General features: G+C 42.3%; 2 protein-coding genes across 4 annotated transcripts in view; both read left to right on the top strand.

The window, feature by feature from the left end:
* Fam107a (family with sequence similarity 107 member A) overlaps positions 1 to 17267 on the top strand; it is a 243880-nt gene that overhangs the window by 52520 nt on the left and 174093 nt on the right. The window lies entirely within an intron of this gene.
* The window catches only part of Cfap20dc (CFAP20 domain containing), a 251621-nt gene that overhangs the window by 227336 nt on the left and 7018 nt on the right, over positions 1 to 17267 (top strand). For 2 of the 3 annotated variants that reach the window (XM_051206686.1, XM_051206685.1), the window contains one exon: positions 8297 to 8391. The exons of the other annotated variant lie outside the window; for it this stretch is intronic. In XM_051206686.1, coding sequence (XP_051062643.1) covers positions 8297 to 8391 — 95 coding nt within the window. The remainder of the gene's footprint in view (positions 1 to 8296; positions 8392 to 17267) is intronic. 3 annotated transcript variants of the gene reach the window in all.

Below are 17267 nucleotides of genomic sequence, written 5' to 3'. Positions count from 1 at the left end.
GAGTTTCCCCAAAACTGAGGTATTTATCAGTCTTTCCCCAATCTCTTCTCTGACCAGAAAAGACTTTTCAAATCCACTTTGCCTTCAGGGAAAAAGAAATAGTCATTGGTAGCAGATGAATGTCATCAAGTAATAGACAAGTGTTGCTATGAGCTTCCAAGTTCTGGACAGAGCTTCTGTGAAAAACATTTTATTAGATTGCTTCCTCTGCTCTCCCCAGAGCTTATGGTAGCAGGCGTCCAATGGCCTCCTAAATGGACACCAGATTTTAGACAGCCTCACTGCCAGGGGACCCTTTAAGGACACTCACAGATTAGCCGATGAGCCAGTGAGTACACCCCGTTCTGGAGTCATTTTCTGTCCACTAGAGTGCTTCCTCCATTAGACCAGGGCACTCTCAGGGCAGGAATCAAAAACAGTGTGTCCTGCAGTTCGCAGGGCCAGTAGCTGCCATATGTGCAAAGAAATGATAAGCTAACTTCTGCTCATATGTTTTTGTTTTGTGTGTGTGTGTTGTATACGTAGAAACATGTTAATAAAATTAGTGTATGTAAAATAATTACCTCACCAACAAAGTCTTATTTAAATATAGAATTTGAAGTCAGAGTCTATCTTTTGTTTAAAAGTGTGTGTGTGTGTGTGTGTGTGTGCGCGCGCGCGTGTGTATACCATCATGCGATGAATCAGGGGTCAGGGGTTAGAAGGCACCCTCAGGGCCTGATCCTCACTTTCCACCTTTTTGAGACACGGTCTCTTGTTTTTCACCACTTTGTACACTAAGATAACTGGCCTGCGCGTGTCTGGGGATTGTCCTGCCTCCATCTGCCTCCTATGGAGAGACGGGATTACAGGTGCCTGCTGCCATATCTGGGGATCCAAACTCAGGCCCTTATGCTTGCACAGCACTCATTTTTATACAATAAGATATCTCCCAACCTAAAATCACAATCTGTCTTAACAGAGAATATTGTCTTCAGTTCTACTCAAATAATGCCCACTGTCTAGCACATTGGTTAGATGGACCAAACTTTTTTAAAAGTATTACTTTTTTTACCAAAATTTTAAGGTCATTCCAGCCTTATATTAAAATTCACAAGTTAGTTTTTATTCTTCCTTTACATTGTATTTTTGTGTGTGTTATTTAAAATGATTCCACTACTTTGACTCTTAAATAAAACAGTCTGATGACAGTTCTCAGCATTTACACATGGGCCGAGGAGCTCTCTCATGTATCAGCTGGAGGAAGTGTTGGGAAGCCTGACTGAGCCCTCAAGAGCAACAGGGAGGAAGAAGCTTTTGGATGTGCTCAGACTGATGGGGAAAAAAAAGTTGACTAAGGAGCAGAGGCCTTTCCATAACAGGTGAGCTCAGCCCTTTGCAGGAATGGGTGGTGGTCAGAGCTGAAGAAACCACCAGAGTGTTGACCACAGGACAGTTGTGAGAATGGCTGAGCAAAGAACAAGAAGAGCTTCCAAAACATGGATAGGTAGGATAAGAAGCTCAAGCAAATCGCTCAGAATGAAAACGATGATAGGCACCTGTTCTGGTCACTTTCTGTTGCTGTGCTAGAACACTGACCAAAACTAACTTGGGGAGGAAGGGATTTATTTAGCTTACACAACTGAGAGAAGTCAAGGCACGAACCTGGAGGCAGGAGCTGAAGCAGAGGCCATGGAGGGGTACTGCTTACTGACTTACTTCCTATGGCTTGCTTAACCTGCTTCCTTATAACATCCAAGCCCTGCCTGCCCAGGGTGGCACCACCAGCAATAGGTGTCTCCCTCCCACATCAATCATTAATCAACAATCTGCCCCATAAGCAGGAACCATCAAGAAAAGTTTCTTGCTCCCCGTGGTTTGCTTCCATGGCTTACTCAACACGCAACTACCTGTACAGGGATGGCACCACCCGCAGTGGTCTGAGTCTTCCCACATCAATCATGAATCAAGAAAATGCACCTAGAGACGTGACCCACAGACTAGTCTGATAGAAGCAATGCCTCAATGAAGTTCTTTCTTCCCAGGTGACCCTAGATTGTGTCAAGCTGACAATGAACTAACCACTACAGTAACTTGTAAACAAATCAGAGCTGGAAGTCCCCATTCACTGGGTATTTTTTTTTTTTTTTTTTTTTTTTTTCATGCATAGGAGGTTGAAAGGAGTTGATCATGAGTCAAGATGATGGATTAGCACTAAGCTTATACAAATAGGTAAACATTTAAGGTACAGTTGCCTGACCACTGGTTGCTATTTAACAAGTGACAAGAAGGAGGAGGAGGGAGAAGGAAGAAGAAATACTCTCAAAAAATCATACATGGAGGCTTATTCATATTTATGAATGCCCAGCCTTAGCTTGGCTTGTTTATTGCCAGCTTTTCTTAACTTGAATTATCCCAACTACCTGTTGCCCCTGGGCTTTTTCCTTTTCTTACTCTTAACTCTGTGGCTGGCTGGCTGGCTGGCTGGCTGGCTGGCTGGCTGGCTGGCTGGCTGGCTGGCTGGCCCCTGATATCCTCCTTCTCTGGATCCTTCTTCTCCGATTCTCTTTCTATTTATCCTCTCTGCCTGCCAGTCCTGCCTATCCTTGCTCCTGCCTCTTTACTAGCCATTCAGCTCTTTATTAGGACTATCATCAGATGTTTTATACAGGCACAATAACACAGCTTCAGAGTTAAACAAACACAGCATAACTAAACCACATTGTAGCTCAATGGCAGAATCTTGGGCAGAATGCACAGTATGCTGGATTGAGTATGATCTTCATATTAAAATGGAAAAAAAGAGGAAGAAAAGGAAGAGGGTCACTTAATATAGAAAATGGCATGATCTACAGCATTTCTCACGGTGTGCTGTATAGTTCCGAGAGATATGACGGCTCTAAGGACACAAAAGGGCACAATTCCATATCCTCTGTCTTCCACTTGAGAGATTCATGGTATTTTGAAGATTCTGAAAGGTACTTCAAGAAAAAGTTTTGGTTGGTTTTGTTTAGGCCTTGTTCAGGTAACATGACAGTTTGTAAACGGCTTGCCCAGGAAAAGGCAAATAAAAGAATTACTCTAATTAAAATTTTAATTGCATGATATATGTTACTTTTCAATTGCTGTGATTAAAGACCATGACCAAGGCAGCTCATAGAAGGAAGGGTTTATTTGGGGCTTACAGTTCCACAGGAATGAGTCCACCCCCATCACTGTGGGAAGTACAGCAGCAGACACACATGGGGGCTGGAACAGCAACTAAGAACCAGGTGCTCACATCTCAGACCACAAACAGAAAGCAAAAGTAAAGTCAGAAGGGTAAGAGTCTTCTAACTCTCAAACCTACCCTTAGTGACATTCTTCCTTTACAAGGCCACACCTCCTAAACCTCCCCAGATAGTGCCACTAACTGGGGACCAAGTATTCAAATGCCATAGCCTATGGGGACATCTCATTCAAATCATCACAAATGAACTATAAATCCTTGTTAAAATAACACTGATGTCAATAGAATTCTAGTCATGGAGAAAGCTAATGTTATATATACCTTACTCTAGAATAGAACCATACCACCAATAATTGGGTGTGTCCACTTCTATAAAATGTGTTTGTAGAGAAAGGCTTTCTAACTATGACTAAATAGTAGACACATTTGACTACTACTGCATGAAAATAAAAAATATTTATAGAGAGGGAAAAAGAAACAAAGACAAGTGGCCGAACAAAAATAGAGAAACTGTGATATAAGGTGAAAAAGACATGAATGTATGGGCAACTTGATTCATACATATGTGCATACAACCACATGCATATATATGTACATACATATATATTTATCAAATGGCTTTAAATATGAAAATATAACCAAGTCTACTTATACTTAGAATTAAGACAAATCAAAACTCCCTTATGATGGAGTTCTCATAGATCAGGCTGAGAAGAATTTAAAAACTTAACACGATGTCCACATAGTTTTTGCTCTGGGGAAACTCATTCTTGCATATTGCTAATGAGAAAGTAGATGGGTGCTGAGGAAACTTGTCAGGCTCTAACAATTGCCCCTCACACAGGGGATTTGTCAGTGTCTAACAACACCAAGCATGCCTTTTGTTCCAAGAATCTCACTTGTGGGAACTTGCCTTGGAGACACACCTCCAAGTCTGCAGAGATGAAATCCCAAAGATCTTCCCTGCAGTGCTCTGTGTGGCTGTAAGTATTGCAAACGTGCACAAAGGTAGGGCGGAGTTGACGGAAGCAGCAGTAAACCCACATGACAAAGCATTGTGCAGCAATAGCAATAAGGAAGTATTCTATAAACATATGGGAGAGCTTCCTGTGTATGTGATAAGCTAAAAAGAAAAAAGAAACCACAAAAGAATTAACTATAGCATGCTGCTTTTGCATGAGGAGAGTTTGTATAAGGAATATATGTTTATAGATATACATACTTGCACACAATAACAGTGTTTTTAAAAAAAAAAAAAAAAAGGCCATGAATTTGAAGGAGAGTGGGGATGAGAGAGGATTTGGAAGGAGGAAAGGGAAGGAAAATGTTGTAGTAAATTACAATCTCAAGTTTAAAAAGAGGGATTAAAAAGGTATGTTTGGGCTTTCGTTTACAGGCAAAACATTTCTCTTAACAGTAGGTAGGGACAGACCAGAAGGACAGCCCACAGAGATGGAGAGAAGGCTCTGCCTTTATCTGAACATATCGTTCTATGTGTTTTGATTTTTCAGTTGTTAATGTTTTTTTTAATTTAACAACATTTCTTTAAAAATAATATAACTCAAGGGAAACTGAGGGGACAGTCCTGACAGTGTAATAAGAACAGAAGCAAGCGGGTTGCTTTCACATGAAGAATTTGACCACACTAAAAAAGGGCCAGAGAAGGCTTACTCAAGAAAATTTTGAGTACAATAGTTTGACTAAAGGGGGGGGGGGAACCCTGAAAGTATGGAACTCTAAAAAGCAGGTGTGTAGTTGGCTGGAATGTTTGCTTGTGTTGTGTTTTGTCTGTTTTCATGTGCTTTGTGTGTGTCTATAATCCATTGCCCTGAGGAGAATGGGAGCGGGTTGCTCTCTGTCAGAAATGAGTTATTAATAAGAAAAGCTAGACAGGAAAGTGAGCACATGCTTCCGGGTTAGTGTGGTAGGAATCAGTACGAGTTTCTGGTTAGAGATGGGTAGCCATCAAATGTTTCCAGTAAAGAACCAGATAGTGAACACTTAACCCTGCTGTAGTAGACAAAAGTAGCCATAGACATTACTGGAATGCAAACATGTGACCGTAATCTGATGAAGCATCATTTGTGGACACCGAATTTTGAATTTCATATAATTTTCATATGTGAAACATTATATCCATTTAACCAGCGAAAATATAAATGGCTAAATAAGTTTGCATACAGACTATGAAATAGACTTGGCCCATGGGCCATAGTTCACAACTCCTGGTTGACTGACCAAATGATTAATAATAAATGTAATGAAATTTTTTTAAATCTTAGTAATTGATATACAAAAATTCTTTGTAATCCTTTTGTTATCTCTTTTTTAAATTTGAGATTACTTTTAACCACAAAATAATCATATATTGTCCACACCTGTGGGAAAGCAGTAACATCAAGTCATTTGCCCAACATTCAAACAAGGGCCACACTCATGCTGCCTGGATTTCCTAGACCAAGAATAGGTCACACACACTCACACACTCACTCACACACACACTCACACTCACTCACACACACTCACACACTCATACACTCATACACACACTCACACACACTCATACACACACTCATACACACGCTCACACTCATACACACACTCACTCACACACACTCACACATTCACACACACTCACTCATACACTCATACACACGCTCACACTCATACACACACACACTCATACACACTCACACACACTCATACACACACTCACTCATACACTCATACACACGCTCACACTCATACACACACTCACTCACACACACACTCACATACACACTCACATACTCACACAAATTCATACACACACTCACCACACACACACTCACATACTCACACACTCACACATACACACTCACACACACTCACACACACTCATACACACACACTCACACACACTCACATACTCACACACACCACACACTCACACACACACATATACTCACACACAACTCACACTCACATATACAACACACACTCACACACATACACATTCACACACACCCACACATACACACACACCTCACACACACACATACACACACACAACTCACACACACATATACAACACACACTCACACACACAATTCACACACACTCTCACACACATACTCACACACTTACACACACTCACACACACTCACACACACACACCCTGTGAAGAGTCGTCCCTGGTTAGAAATGGGAAGAGGTTTTTCAGATAATACCATTCTTTTCTCCTGCTCACCTGTTTTTCAACACTTTCATTAAGAAATGAGGTCCCTGGGCTGGTACTTTGTATATGACCTCATGATTTTCTATAGTACAGGAATTTTTTGGTCTGCTATAATTAAATGGACTTAATAAAAGCTACTTATCAGAAAATGTCCTGTTAGTTTGAATGTCTGTGACAAATCCTTTCTGATGCCCTTAATGTGTTAGTATGAAATTCAATTACACAGCATGCTCACCTCGCTCATTTCAGCAACCAAAGTCTAGGGATAACTGTAAGTCATGATTGAAAGTCTCTTAAGAAATTCCAAGTAGGAACTGAGTAATTTTTACATTAAAATGCCTGTATACTGGGAGAATAAGTGGCTTGCAGAAGAGAAGCCTCCACTATGTTATCCAATGAGCATTCAGCATCCCTTACTGGTTTAATTCCAGCAAGACCATGTCCCCACCTTGGTTTGTCACAGTAGGTCAGGCCACAGCATGGGCTCCCTTGATCAGAGTATCACAACTGAGATTTACTGAGTAATAACTCTGTACCAGATCCATGCCAAATGGACTTAGTCTACATCTGTAAGCAAAACGCAGAAACATTACCATCTTTCTCCTTCCTACAGGTCAAGCTGAGCAGCATTCAGTGATTTGGCCTTTCTTACTGTAAGAAAAATGGATCTGGCACTGTCCTGAGAACTGATGCTGTTGAGCTCCTGATTAGAACTGCTTCCCATTGTAGATTAAAGAAAGTACAAAATACAGAAATTTAGAAAGAAAACATTGTCATAGAACATCTCCTGTTTAGAAGAAAGGGGTAAACAATATAGGCTGCTAATATCCATGCAATAAATAGCATTGACATTGGAAGATCCTGTCTGTATCCCAGCCTGCCCACTTCCACTTAAGCCGCTCAGGAGCAGGGTTAGGGATAAGAAGCATTTGACTCATGCCTTCTAAACAGCACCACTTGAATTGTACTTGCCCAGGTATCTGTTGGGGTGGGGAGGTGGGGGGAGTGGCAACAGGATGGGACACTATGAGAGAGAAGGCTGAGGAAAGGAAATAAAGGTAGTTCCACATCAGATCCAAGGCTAACTTCTGCTCAACTCATGTGAAGAACACTGTCATCCACAGCACATCACACATGATTGTGTCAAACTTTCTCAGCCAAGATCAGAAAGAGCATCATCTCTGCTATATCTCTTCTGGTTTGCTGAAAAGTTTCCTTATGGGGAAAAAGTGTATTGGAGGATGGTGAAGTGCTTTAGTGGGTAAAGGTGCTTGCCATCAAGCCTGAGGATGTGAGGTTGATCCCAGGACCCACAGCAGGGAAGAAGAGAACTCAGGTTGTCCTCTGAGCTCCACATGCTCATCATACCCCCACAAATAATCTTTATAGTATAAATACTACATTTTCTACCCTATAGTGTAACTCATTTCCCTCTTCCCTACCTACCTCCAAACCCTCCCATATACCTCTCCTGGCTCTTTTTCAAATGCATGGCCTCTTTTTGCATTAATTGCTGTTACATACATACATATATACATACATACATACATATTCTTAAATATGACCTATTTAGTATGTATAATGTTATGTGTGTTTTCAGGGCTGACCATTTGGTATTGGATACCCAACTGATATGAGGCGAAATGGTTACCATTTAGCTTGTGGATTTACTCTAGCAACTCATTGGTTAAATGATCAGTTTCTTATTAACCTCGTCACAGAACTATTAATTTCTCAACTTTTCCTTAATGAAACATGAAAGAAGACAAGTGTTTCTTTGTAAAGCCCAGAGACGTGAAAACCAACGGGAAACTTGGAGTGCATATGTGGGGCTACAGTTGCATTGCTCACCTGCCTCCTTTTCCCCTTAGAGACTGGTTGACCATGCTGAGCCCACCAATTGTCCCTCCCAGCCAGCAGCCAGTAGAGCAGCCTCTAGAGTCCTCTGCGAGTGCGAGCGTGCAAGGTAAGCGTGCCAGACATGCTATGCATAAAAATACAAAGGTAATTTGCTACAGATAGAGAATAATCAGCCACCCTGAGACACTGCTGCTTTCATAGTGACCATATAGACTTGCACATCAAAACTGAGGTCGCCCGTTCCTCATCTTTTATGCAGTCTGTTTCTAAGTAGGTTGCAGAGAGGAATAGCCCTGTTCAGAAGGTTCACCCAAGGGCAATGTACATTGAAAGCATCAGGTGTACATTGATGCCTACATCAGCCCCATCTGATTTCCAGCTATAGCACTTCCCACATGTGGCCACCGTGAATTGTAGTTGCCTGCTCCACAGTGCCTGCCCGGCCCCACGTGCTACTTTCTTGTAAGGTTCAATATTTGAAGCACTTAGAACAGTGACTGCCAATCACCAGCAGCTGGTATCATAGTAGTGCAGTCCATGCTTCTCAGGATGCTAGGGTACAGCCGTGCGTTGTGTGATGGCATTTTAGTCAGGAGTGGCCCTCACACATATGACACTGGTCTGAAAAAGTTACAATGGAACTTGGAAATTCCTACTTCCTGATGTCCTGTCATCACCTCACATCATCACCATACATCGTAACAAGACATCACCTACGATTTATGATTTATGAGTTGCTAATATAAAGAACCCACAAGACCACACGTGGTTAAAAGTAGGGCACATGTAATCACTCACAGTATACAATGCAGGACACTGGCTTGTGTATTTGCTGTACTATACTTTTAATCATTGGTTTAGCGTATTCTCCAGTCCACTAAAGTGTGTTTACTGTAAAATAGCATGCCATGCTATACCAGTAGCTTCATATAGCTTCTGTTAACAGTTTCTTGATCCCACCAGGAGACACATCAGGTGACAGAGTCGAGCCATCTTAGCTTGCATAAATGAACACACTCTGTGACATTCACACAGCAGAGTCACTGCATTTTTCTGTATCACTGCATGACCCCATTGTAAAGTAACTTTGCCTGTATGTGTTTGCCTTAAATTGGAGATGCAGCCTTTCACTAAAGTGAGACCAAGACATACCTATGAACAGTGTGCTCACTGTAGGAAACTGGAAAGTCCCCTCTGTGATGGGGAAGTCATGAAGATGAACCACTGGGCTTTAGTTAGGAGGAGGGAGCCTGGGTGTCAGGAAGGGATAGAAAAGGGACACTGGAGACTCTCCAGACTGGAGAAGAAAGTCATTTGTCAAGGTGTCTGCTTAGCATGCATCAAACCTAGCATGGGGACACGCACCTACGTGTCTCGTGAAGCACAGACAGGGTCAGGAGGTCACAATTATCCTCAGCTGGTTTCAGGCTAGCCTGTACTACATAAGACTCTGCCTCAAAACGTGGAAACAAAAAGACTCTCCAGTGAAAACAGTGAATAGTGTGGCTGGGGTGGAAGGGAACACTAGTTCACTCAAGTGCAGAGTTGGAGTGACAGATGACCTCCAAGAAGACTCTCTGGGACAGTTTTCTGAGTTGAATTTTGAAGATGGAAGAACACTGCATCTAACGTTTTTTTAGGTGAAACTAATATAAATTGCTCCAACAAAAGTGCCATCCCCCCTCTCCCAGCTGCCCCGGGGAGGAAGTAGCGCATCCGTTTTTCCTCAGGTGTGGAAAATTCAGTGTGAGAGCTCATATATCTAACTTGTACTTTCCAGCTGCCCAAGGGATGGAGATGTCTCTGTGATTTACTGTCTGAAATAGATTATGCCCCTCAAATTGGGAAACTTTTTAGAGGTGTATATTTATAATTACTTATGACAGAAAAATAGAATCTTGGCTGTCAGAAGGAGACCTTGCTGTGAGGGAACAAATAATATGTTATGTTAAGTGTCCAGAATAAACCACAGGGACTAGAAGCATGGTCCTTGAGCAAAGGCACTGGCATATATGTGTGTGTGTGTGTGTGTGTGTGTGTGTGTGTGTGTGTGTGTGTGTGTGATATGAGTGGCTGGAACCGTGTCTTCAGGTCACCACGACACAGCTCAGTTCTGGCAGTGGCAGCTACGTAATGCTGAAGGTAAACAGAACTTTCACTGAGGACAATTTCACAAATTCAGGGAGCGGTAGCAACATGCTGGCCAGAGTTAACCAGATCAAGGGCAAGCACTCCTGCCTGCCACCCTCTGTCTCCATCATCACTGCCCTTCTCATGGGAGCTATTGTCTCCTATTTGTTCACCGTCTCCTTTCTGATATGCTTGAGTGGTTTGTAGTTAATCAGCACCATCAAAACCACTGTTTCATGTTTGTTTAATATCCCAAGGTAATGACGAGATTTTAGGCAGCCTGGCACAACCTGTACTTAACTGGTACACTGAGATAGGGTTTCCATCCAATCCTATAAAATATTTGTCAAAGAAAAATAATGTTCAGGTTTCCAGTTCATATCATCAGAAGAGGAAGGAGGCATGGTTGCAGTCATGTGGAATTCATCCTGGGTTTCTGTTGCCATTCCTATGCTGAGTCATTGTATTTAGCATTTAGCCCTCATACCGCCATCATGGAGAAGAAATCAAGAAAAACATTTTTTTGCTATTGAGAGTTCCTGCTCTATCAGGAAAAGAAAGGAAGGAAAGGAAAGAAGAAGGAAGGAAAAAAGGAAGGAAGGAAGGGAGGAAGGAAGGAAGGAAGGAAGGAAGGAAGGAAGGAAGGAAGGAAGGAGAAAGATCGATAGATCTCCAGGGCTAAATCACTATGTGCTTAATGACATACAGAGAGAACAAGGCGAATGAGTCTTCTGGCTACTGTGTCAGCCTTGGACCTGCCCACTCTCCCACCCCTTGTTCAAAATGGCTAACCACAGTTGATGAGACCTAGGGCAAGGCTGGATGGACCCCAAGGACCAAACCTCTACAGCCAGGCCTCTGCATGTGACCTGCCACCTGCCACTTTATGGCCAGAATCCTATGGAGATGGTCAGTGCCCCGTTCACTGTGCTTGTCCTCTCTCTCTCTCTCTCTCTCTCTCTCTCTCTCTCTCTCTCTCTCTCTCTCCATCTCTTGCCCTGTTTCCTTCTCTCTCTCTCTCCCTCTTCCCTCTCCCTGTCTCATCCTCTTTCCTTCTCTCTCTCTCACTCTCTTTCCTCCCTGTCTCTCCCCTCCCCCTCCCTCTCCTCTATCAATTCTTCATCTGTTTATTTATCTCTTCTTCTTCTTCCCAAGTAGCCTTAGTGTGTATGAGCAGAGACTGCCAGTTTGCTGACTTGAGGACCCAGGTTCCTGGGAAGTTTCTGTCATGTATTGGGTTCTCCAAATTCTCAGTAGAGCAGTTCACAGAAATGTAACCCTGGATTTCCTTCCTCGTCTCCAGGTTTTATACATTTGGAAGATTTCTGAAAGTTAAACACGAAGCAGTGGCCTTTACTATTCATTTGTAGGCAATGAGAACTCACTTCAAAAGATAATCTTATAGGGAACCTCATATAGAAAAGAGATCAGGGGAGAATGGGTGTCTCGAAGTCCTACCCTGCTCTGACAAATCAATAAACTGGTTCGGTTTAGCCCATTGTTTGCCTCACTAGGTAACTGACTGACCAAACATCAAATTTCCAGTCACAGCCCTTGCTAGAACGGGGCTTTCTCCAACTCAGCATCTTTCTGATAAACCACTGTATGCTCTATAACTGTGTGTTTTGGTTTTGGTTTTTTGGTTTTTTGTTTTTTTGGGTTTTTTTTGTTTGTTTGTTTGTTTGTTTTGTTCTTTGGGGGTTTTTTTGTTTTGTTTTGTTTTGTTTTGTTTTTTAATTGGAACCAGGGAGAAAAGAAAGGTATCATACTTCTTGACACTTCTGGGACAAAAATAACACCTAATGAGTGATTTATCTTTTCTTTTCTTTTCTTCTTGATTGTTTTTTATTTAAATTTGAAACAAGGCTGTTTTACATGTCAATCACAGTTCCCTACTCATCCTCCCCTACCACCCCCACCAAACCTGCTCCCCAGGAAGGGTGAGGCCTTCCATGGGGAGTCTTCAAAGTCTGTCATATCATTTGGAGCAGGGCCTAGGCCCTCCCTCATGTGCCCAGGCTGAGAAAGTATCCTTCTATGTGGGATTGGCTCCCAAAGTCCATTACGATATGATACCAGGGATAAATACTGATCCACTACCTGAGGCCCCATGGCTGCCCAGTCCTCCTAACTAACACCACATTCAGGGGTCTGAGTTGGTCCTATGCTGGTTCCCAGCTATCAGGCTGGGGTACATGAGCTGCCCCTTGTTCAGGTCAGCTGATTCTGTGGGTTTCTCCAGCTTGGTCTTGACCCCTTTGCTCATCACTACTTCCTCCCTGTAACTAGATTCCAGGAGTTTGGCTCAATGCTTAGCTTTAGGTGTCTGCTTCTGCTTCCATCAGCTACTGGATGGCATATAAGGTAGTCATCAATCTCATTATCAGAGAAGGGCATTTAAAGTAGCCTCTCCACCATTGGGTTCATCTTTGTAGATCTCTGGACATTTCCCTGGTGCCAGATTTCTCCTTAAATCTATAATGGCTTCCTCTATTATGGTATCTCTTTTCTTGTTCTCCTCTATGCTTTCCCTGTCTCAATCTTCCTGTTCCCTCATGCCCACCTCTCCCCTCCTCTACTCCCCTTCTCTTTCTCCTAACTCCCTCTCCCTCCCTCCATGCTCCCAATTTGCTCAGAAGATCTTGTCCCTTTTCTCTTCTCCAGGGGACCATGTATGTCTCTCTTAGAGTCATCCTTGTTTCCTAGCTTTTCTAGTGGTTTGGATTGTAGGCTGGTGATCCTTTGCTCTATGTCTAGAATCCATATATGAGTAAATACATACTGTGCTTGTCTTTTTGTGACTGAGTTACCTCACTCGGGATGGTTTCTTCTAGTTCCAGCCATTTCCCTCCAAATTTCAGGATTACGTTGTGGTTTTCTGCTGAGTAGTACTCCATTGTGTAAATATACTGCATTTTCTCTATCCATTCTTCTGTTGAGGGGCATCTAGGTTGCTTCCAGGTTCTGGCTATTATAAATAATGCTTCTATGAACATAGTTGAACAAATGCCCTTTTTGTATGAATGTGCATCTTTTGGGTGCCTAAGAGTGGAATTGCTGGATCTTGAAGTAGACTAATTCCCATTTTCCTGAGGAACTGCCACACTGATTTCCAAAGTACCTATACAAGTTTGCACTCCCACCAGCAGTGGAGGAGTGTGCCCTTTTCTCCACATCCTCTCCAGCATAAACTGTCTTTGGTGTTTTTGATTTTAGCCATTCTGACAGGAGTAAGATGGTATCTCGTAGTTGTTTTGATTTTCATTTCCCTGATGACTAATGATGTTGTGTACTTTCTTAAGTGTCTTTCAGCCATTTTAGATTCTTCTATTGAGAATTCTCTATTTAATTCTCTACCCCACTTTTCAATTGGATTATTTTGTGTTTTGGTAACTGGCTTCTTAAGTTCTTTGTATATTTTGGAAATCAGCCCTCTGCCAGATGTGGGGTTGGTGAATATCTTTTCCCATTCTGTGAGCTGCCATTTTGTCTTGTTGACTGTGTCCTTTGACTTACAAAAGCTTCTCAGTTTGAGGAGGTCCCATTTATTAATTGTCGATCTCAGTGTCTGTGCTACTGGTGTTATGTTCAAGAATCAGTATCCTGAACTGATTCCTTCAAGGGTACCTTTCACTTTCTCTTCTAAGAAGATCAGTGCAGCTGGGTTTAGGTTGAGGTCTTTGATCCATTTGGACTTGAGTGTTGTGTATGACGATAGATATGGATCTATCTTCAGTCTTCTATAGTTTAGCATCCAGTTATGCCAGCACCATTTGTTGAAGATGCATTCTTTTTTCCATTGTATAAAATCATTTTGACAAAATGATTCCATTTGTCAAAAATCAGGTATTCATACATGTGTGAATTAATATCAGGGTTTTCAATTCAATTCCATTGGTCTACCTATCTATTTTTGTGCCAATACCAAGTTGCTTTTACTACTATAGCCCTATAATAGAGTTTAAAGTCAGGGATGATAATGCCCCCCAGAAGTTCCTTTATTGTACAGGGTTGTTTTGGGTCTTTTAATTTTCCATATAAAGTTGAGTATTGTTCTTTTAAGATCTGTAAAGAATTGTGCCAGGATTTTGATGGGGATTGCATTGAATCTGTAGATTGTTTTTGGCAAGATTGCCATTTTTACTATGTTGATCCTACCTACCCAAGTGATCTATCTTTTCATGTCCCAATCCTTCATGTGTAGCCTCTAAAGTATGAGCACTTTTATCACCCCCATCTTCCATATAGTTCTCTCAGGCTGTGCAGCAATGCATTGGACCACCTCACCTCCTTCCCCGAAGGAAGACCAATATAATTGGAGCAGCTTGAGGTAAACAGCATAATGACCTGACTAACATGTAATTTTAAAAAACTTACCCAAGGCATTCAAAGGAAATGCATGAACTACTTCTAGCCCTGAAACACAAGGTTACTGCCTCTGCCTTATTCAGTAGGAGTCTGTCCCAGCCAGTTCCTGCCCAGCCTGAACGTCTCCAGGACATAACCTCCACCTTAAGTGAGCCATGCACCTGGAAAAACAGTGTTGTGCTCACAGAGTTCTGTTCTGACTACTGGCATGGACTGAAGGACAACTGTTTGGTTCTTCATGATTCCTCCTAGGCTATAATACACTTATGGAATATCAATTACCACAAGCACAAGTGCCCTTAACACTTACTTAAAAAGTGTTCGCTCAGAGCCTGTGTGAAATGTAAAATGGGAAGTGAAGATTTCAGAACTCACTCAAAAAAACTACTGAGCTGACCTTTTGAAAATGAACCATACTTTGCTGGAAGAATGGTTGTCAATTTGTTTTTGACATTTGTTCCTTTACAGATATGACCCTTAAATTATTCATGCCTACCAGCTCCAACATGGAATAATAATCAGTTCTTTCTTCACCCTGTAGACCTCTCGGCAATTCACAAGAATTAGGAGAAACAAAGGCCTTCCAAGGAGTTTTTGGCATAGTCAGAGTCTCAAAGAAATAACACTCCTGCATGTTCTTTACAGCAGTGTCACACGGGCTGTTCCTTTAAGAACATCTATCTGTCTCCAAGATACAAATAGGCAGCAAATGCTTTTTATATGCAACATCCAAATTACTAGTAAAGAATTCACAGAATTCTCACCACTCCCTATAGCCAGACAGACAGAAGATGGTATGTGGCTGCCTAGTTTGCATTAACAGAAGTGCCCATTCACAGTTCCTCTGTTTACAGCCACATGATAACTTCACATTTAATGGTCTGGGTCTAAGAGGTCCGCTTCACTGAACATCAGTGGTATCTGGTGCCTACAGCAATGTCAGGACATAGTGAACACTCCAGAAAGTTCTGCTAAGTAGATGAGTGTCTGGTCCATGAGAGATACAGGGAATTTGAGCTAGCCTGTGGATTTTCTTAGGATTCATTTACAATCCAAAGAAGATTACAGATGTGGTGGCTGGCAACACACCTATAATCACAGCCCAGAGCCCGGTCTGTATAACAAAACCCCTATCTTTTTTCTTAAACCTTAATTGACCTTATTTTCAATTCCAGAATCACAAATGTACTCTGTCTGGGGGGGGGGGGTGGAATACTCTTTGTTTTTTATAAGTCTTTGAGAATTTTATACAATGAGGTTGGGTCATATTCACCCTCCCTCCCACAACTCCTCCCAGACTACCTCCCCACCTCCCTTCCCACCCAACTTTGTGTCCTTTTTTTTCCCACTAAGGCCAGTTTATGGTGCCTAAATATTCTTAGACATCCACCAGATGTGGGTGACTTGTCAGGGGCAACACTCTTTGAGAAAACTGGGAAACAAAAGAATCAGTGAGCTATAATAGAAGCTTAATGAGGTATCGCTGCTTTCCCTGAATGCTGTAGATTTTCTGTGTTAACCTACACTGCCCAGTAGGACAATATGTTCTACTTGATAGTGAGGTCAGAGAGTAGCCTGTCTCACACAGCCATGTGTGAAGGAACCCAGTGCCATAGGCCTGACCATCTGCAGCTTACTGCACTCTGTGGCACCTACCACAGAATATCTGTTGAGGTTAGAAAAACCACACAAGTGACAGATTCACTCTGATAGCTTTTAATCTAGTAAGGTCCTTCCTGTGAGACTTTCTGAATTCAGTAGTTCTCTTCATGGTTGTGAGGGTGAGGTCAGAGGTCATCCTTGGGTCTTGTGCCTCAGGAATCATCAACCTTGTTTATTGAGATGTTTTTCATCTTGCCACATAGTCTAACCTGGCCATCAGGTCCCAGGTTCTTCATATCTTCCTCTCAAATACTGAGATGATGGAGTCTGGGAATGAAACTTAAGTCTTCATGCCTACCAGGCAAGCATTTTGCTAGCTGAGCTATCCCTCCAGTTCTCAATAGCCCTCTTAGTACCCTTTTTAGACCCCCAACTCAACTCCCAGCATATAAAATGATTCATGGTTTTCTAGCACATTCTAAAAGGCTGTGTCCCTGTCACTTCTGTGGGCCAACCTATTACAATTTATTCCCAACTTAAGCTTGAGGTGGAGAGATATATTCTCTGAATCACTTTCAGGACCCAGGGCTTTCGCTGTAGATCTCAGAGGTTCTGGTCCAGCAACATGCTCACTACTGTTAAGAGGTGCCCACCCTTCGGGAATACAAGTCTGCTCTCTAATAGAAACATAAATATGTTGCTTTGCCTACTCTAAAGTTCTAGTCTTCTTCTAGAGCCATCCCTACTTAGGCGTACCACATGCTTTCCAGGAAGGATGATGGCCCAGCATAGAAATCCAGCTTCCCTTGCTGAGAAGGGAATGCACAGTTAGTTCGGTGCTGGCACCTGACCAGAAGTCATGCTCATGTGGGCTCTGGAGGC

Source organism: Phodopus roborovskii, unplaced genomic scaffold, assembly GCF_943737965.1.
Source record: "Phodopus roborovskii unplaced genomic scaffold, PHOROB, whole genome shotgun sequence".
NCBI lineage: Eukaryota > Metazoa > Chordata > Mammalia > Rodentia > Cricetidae > Phodopus > Phodopus roborovskii.
Note: the sequence above shows the minus strand (reverse complement) of the source record. Positions and strands in the feature narration are given on the sequence as shown.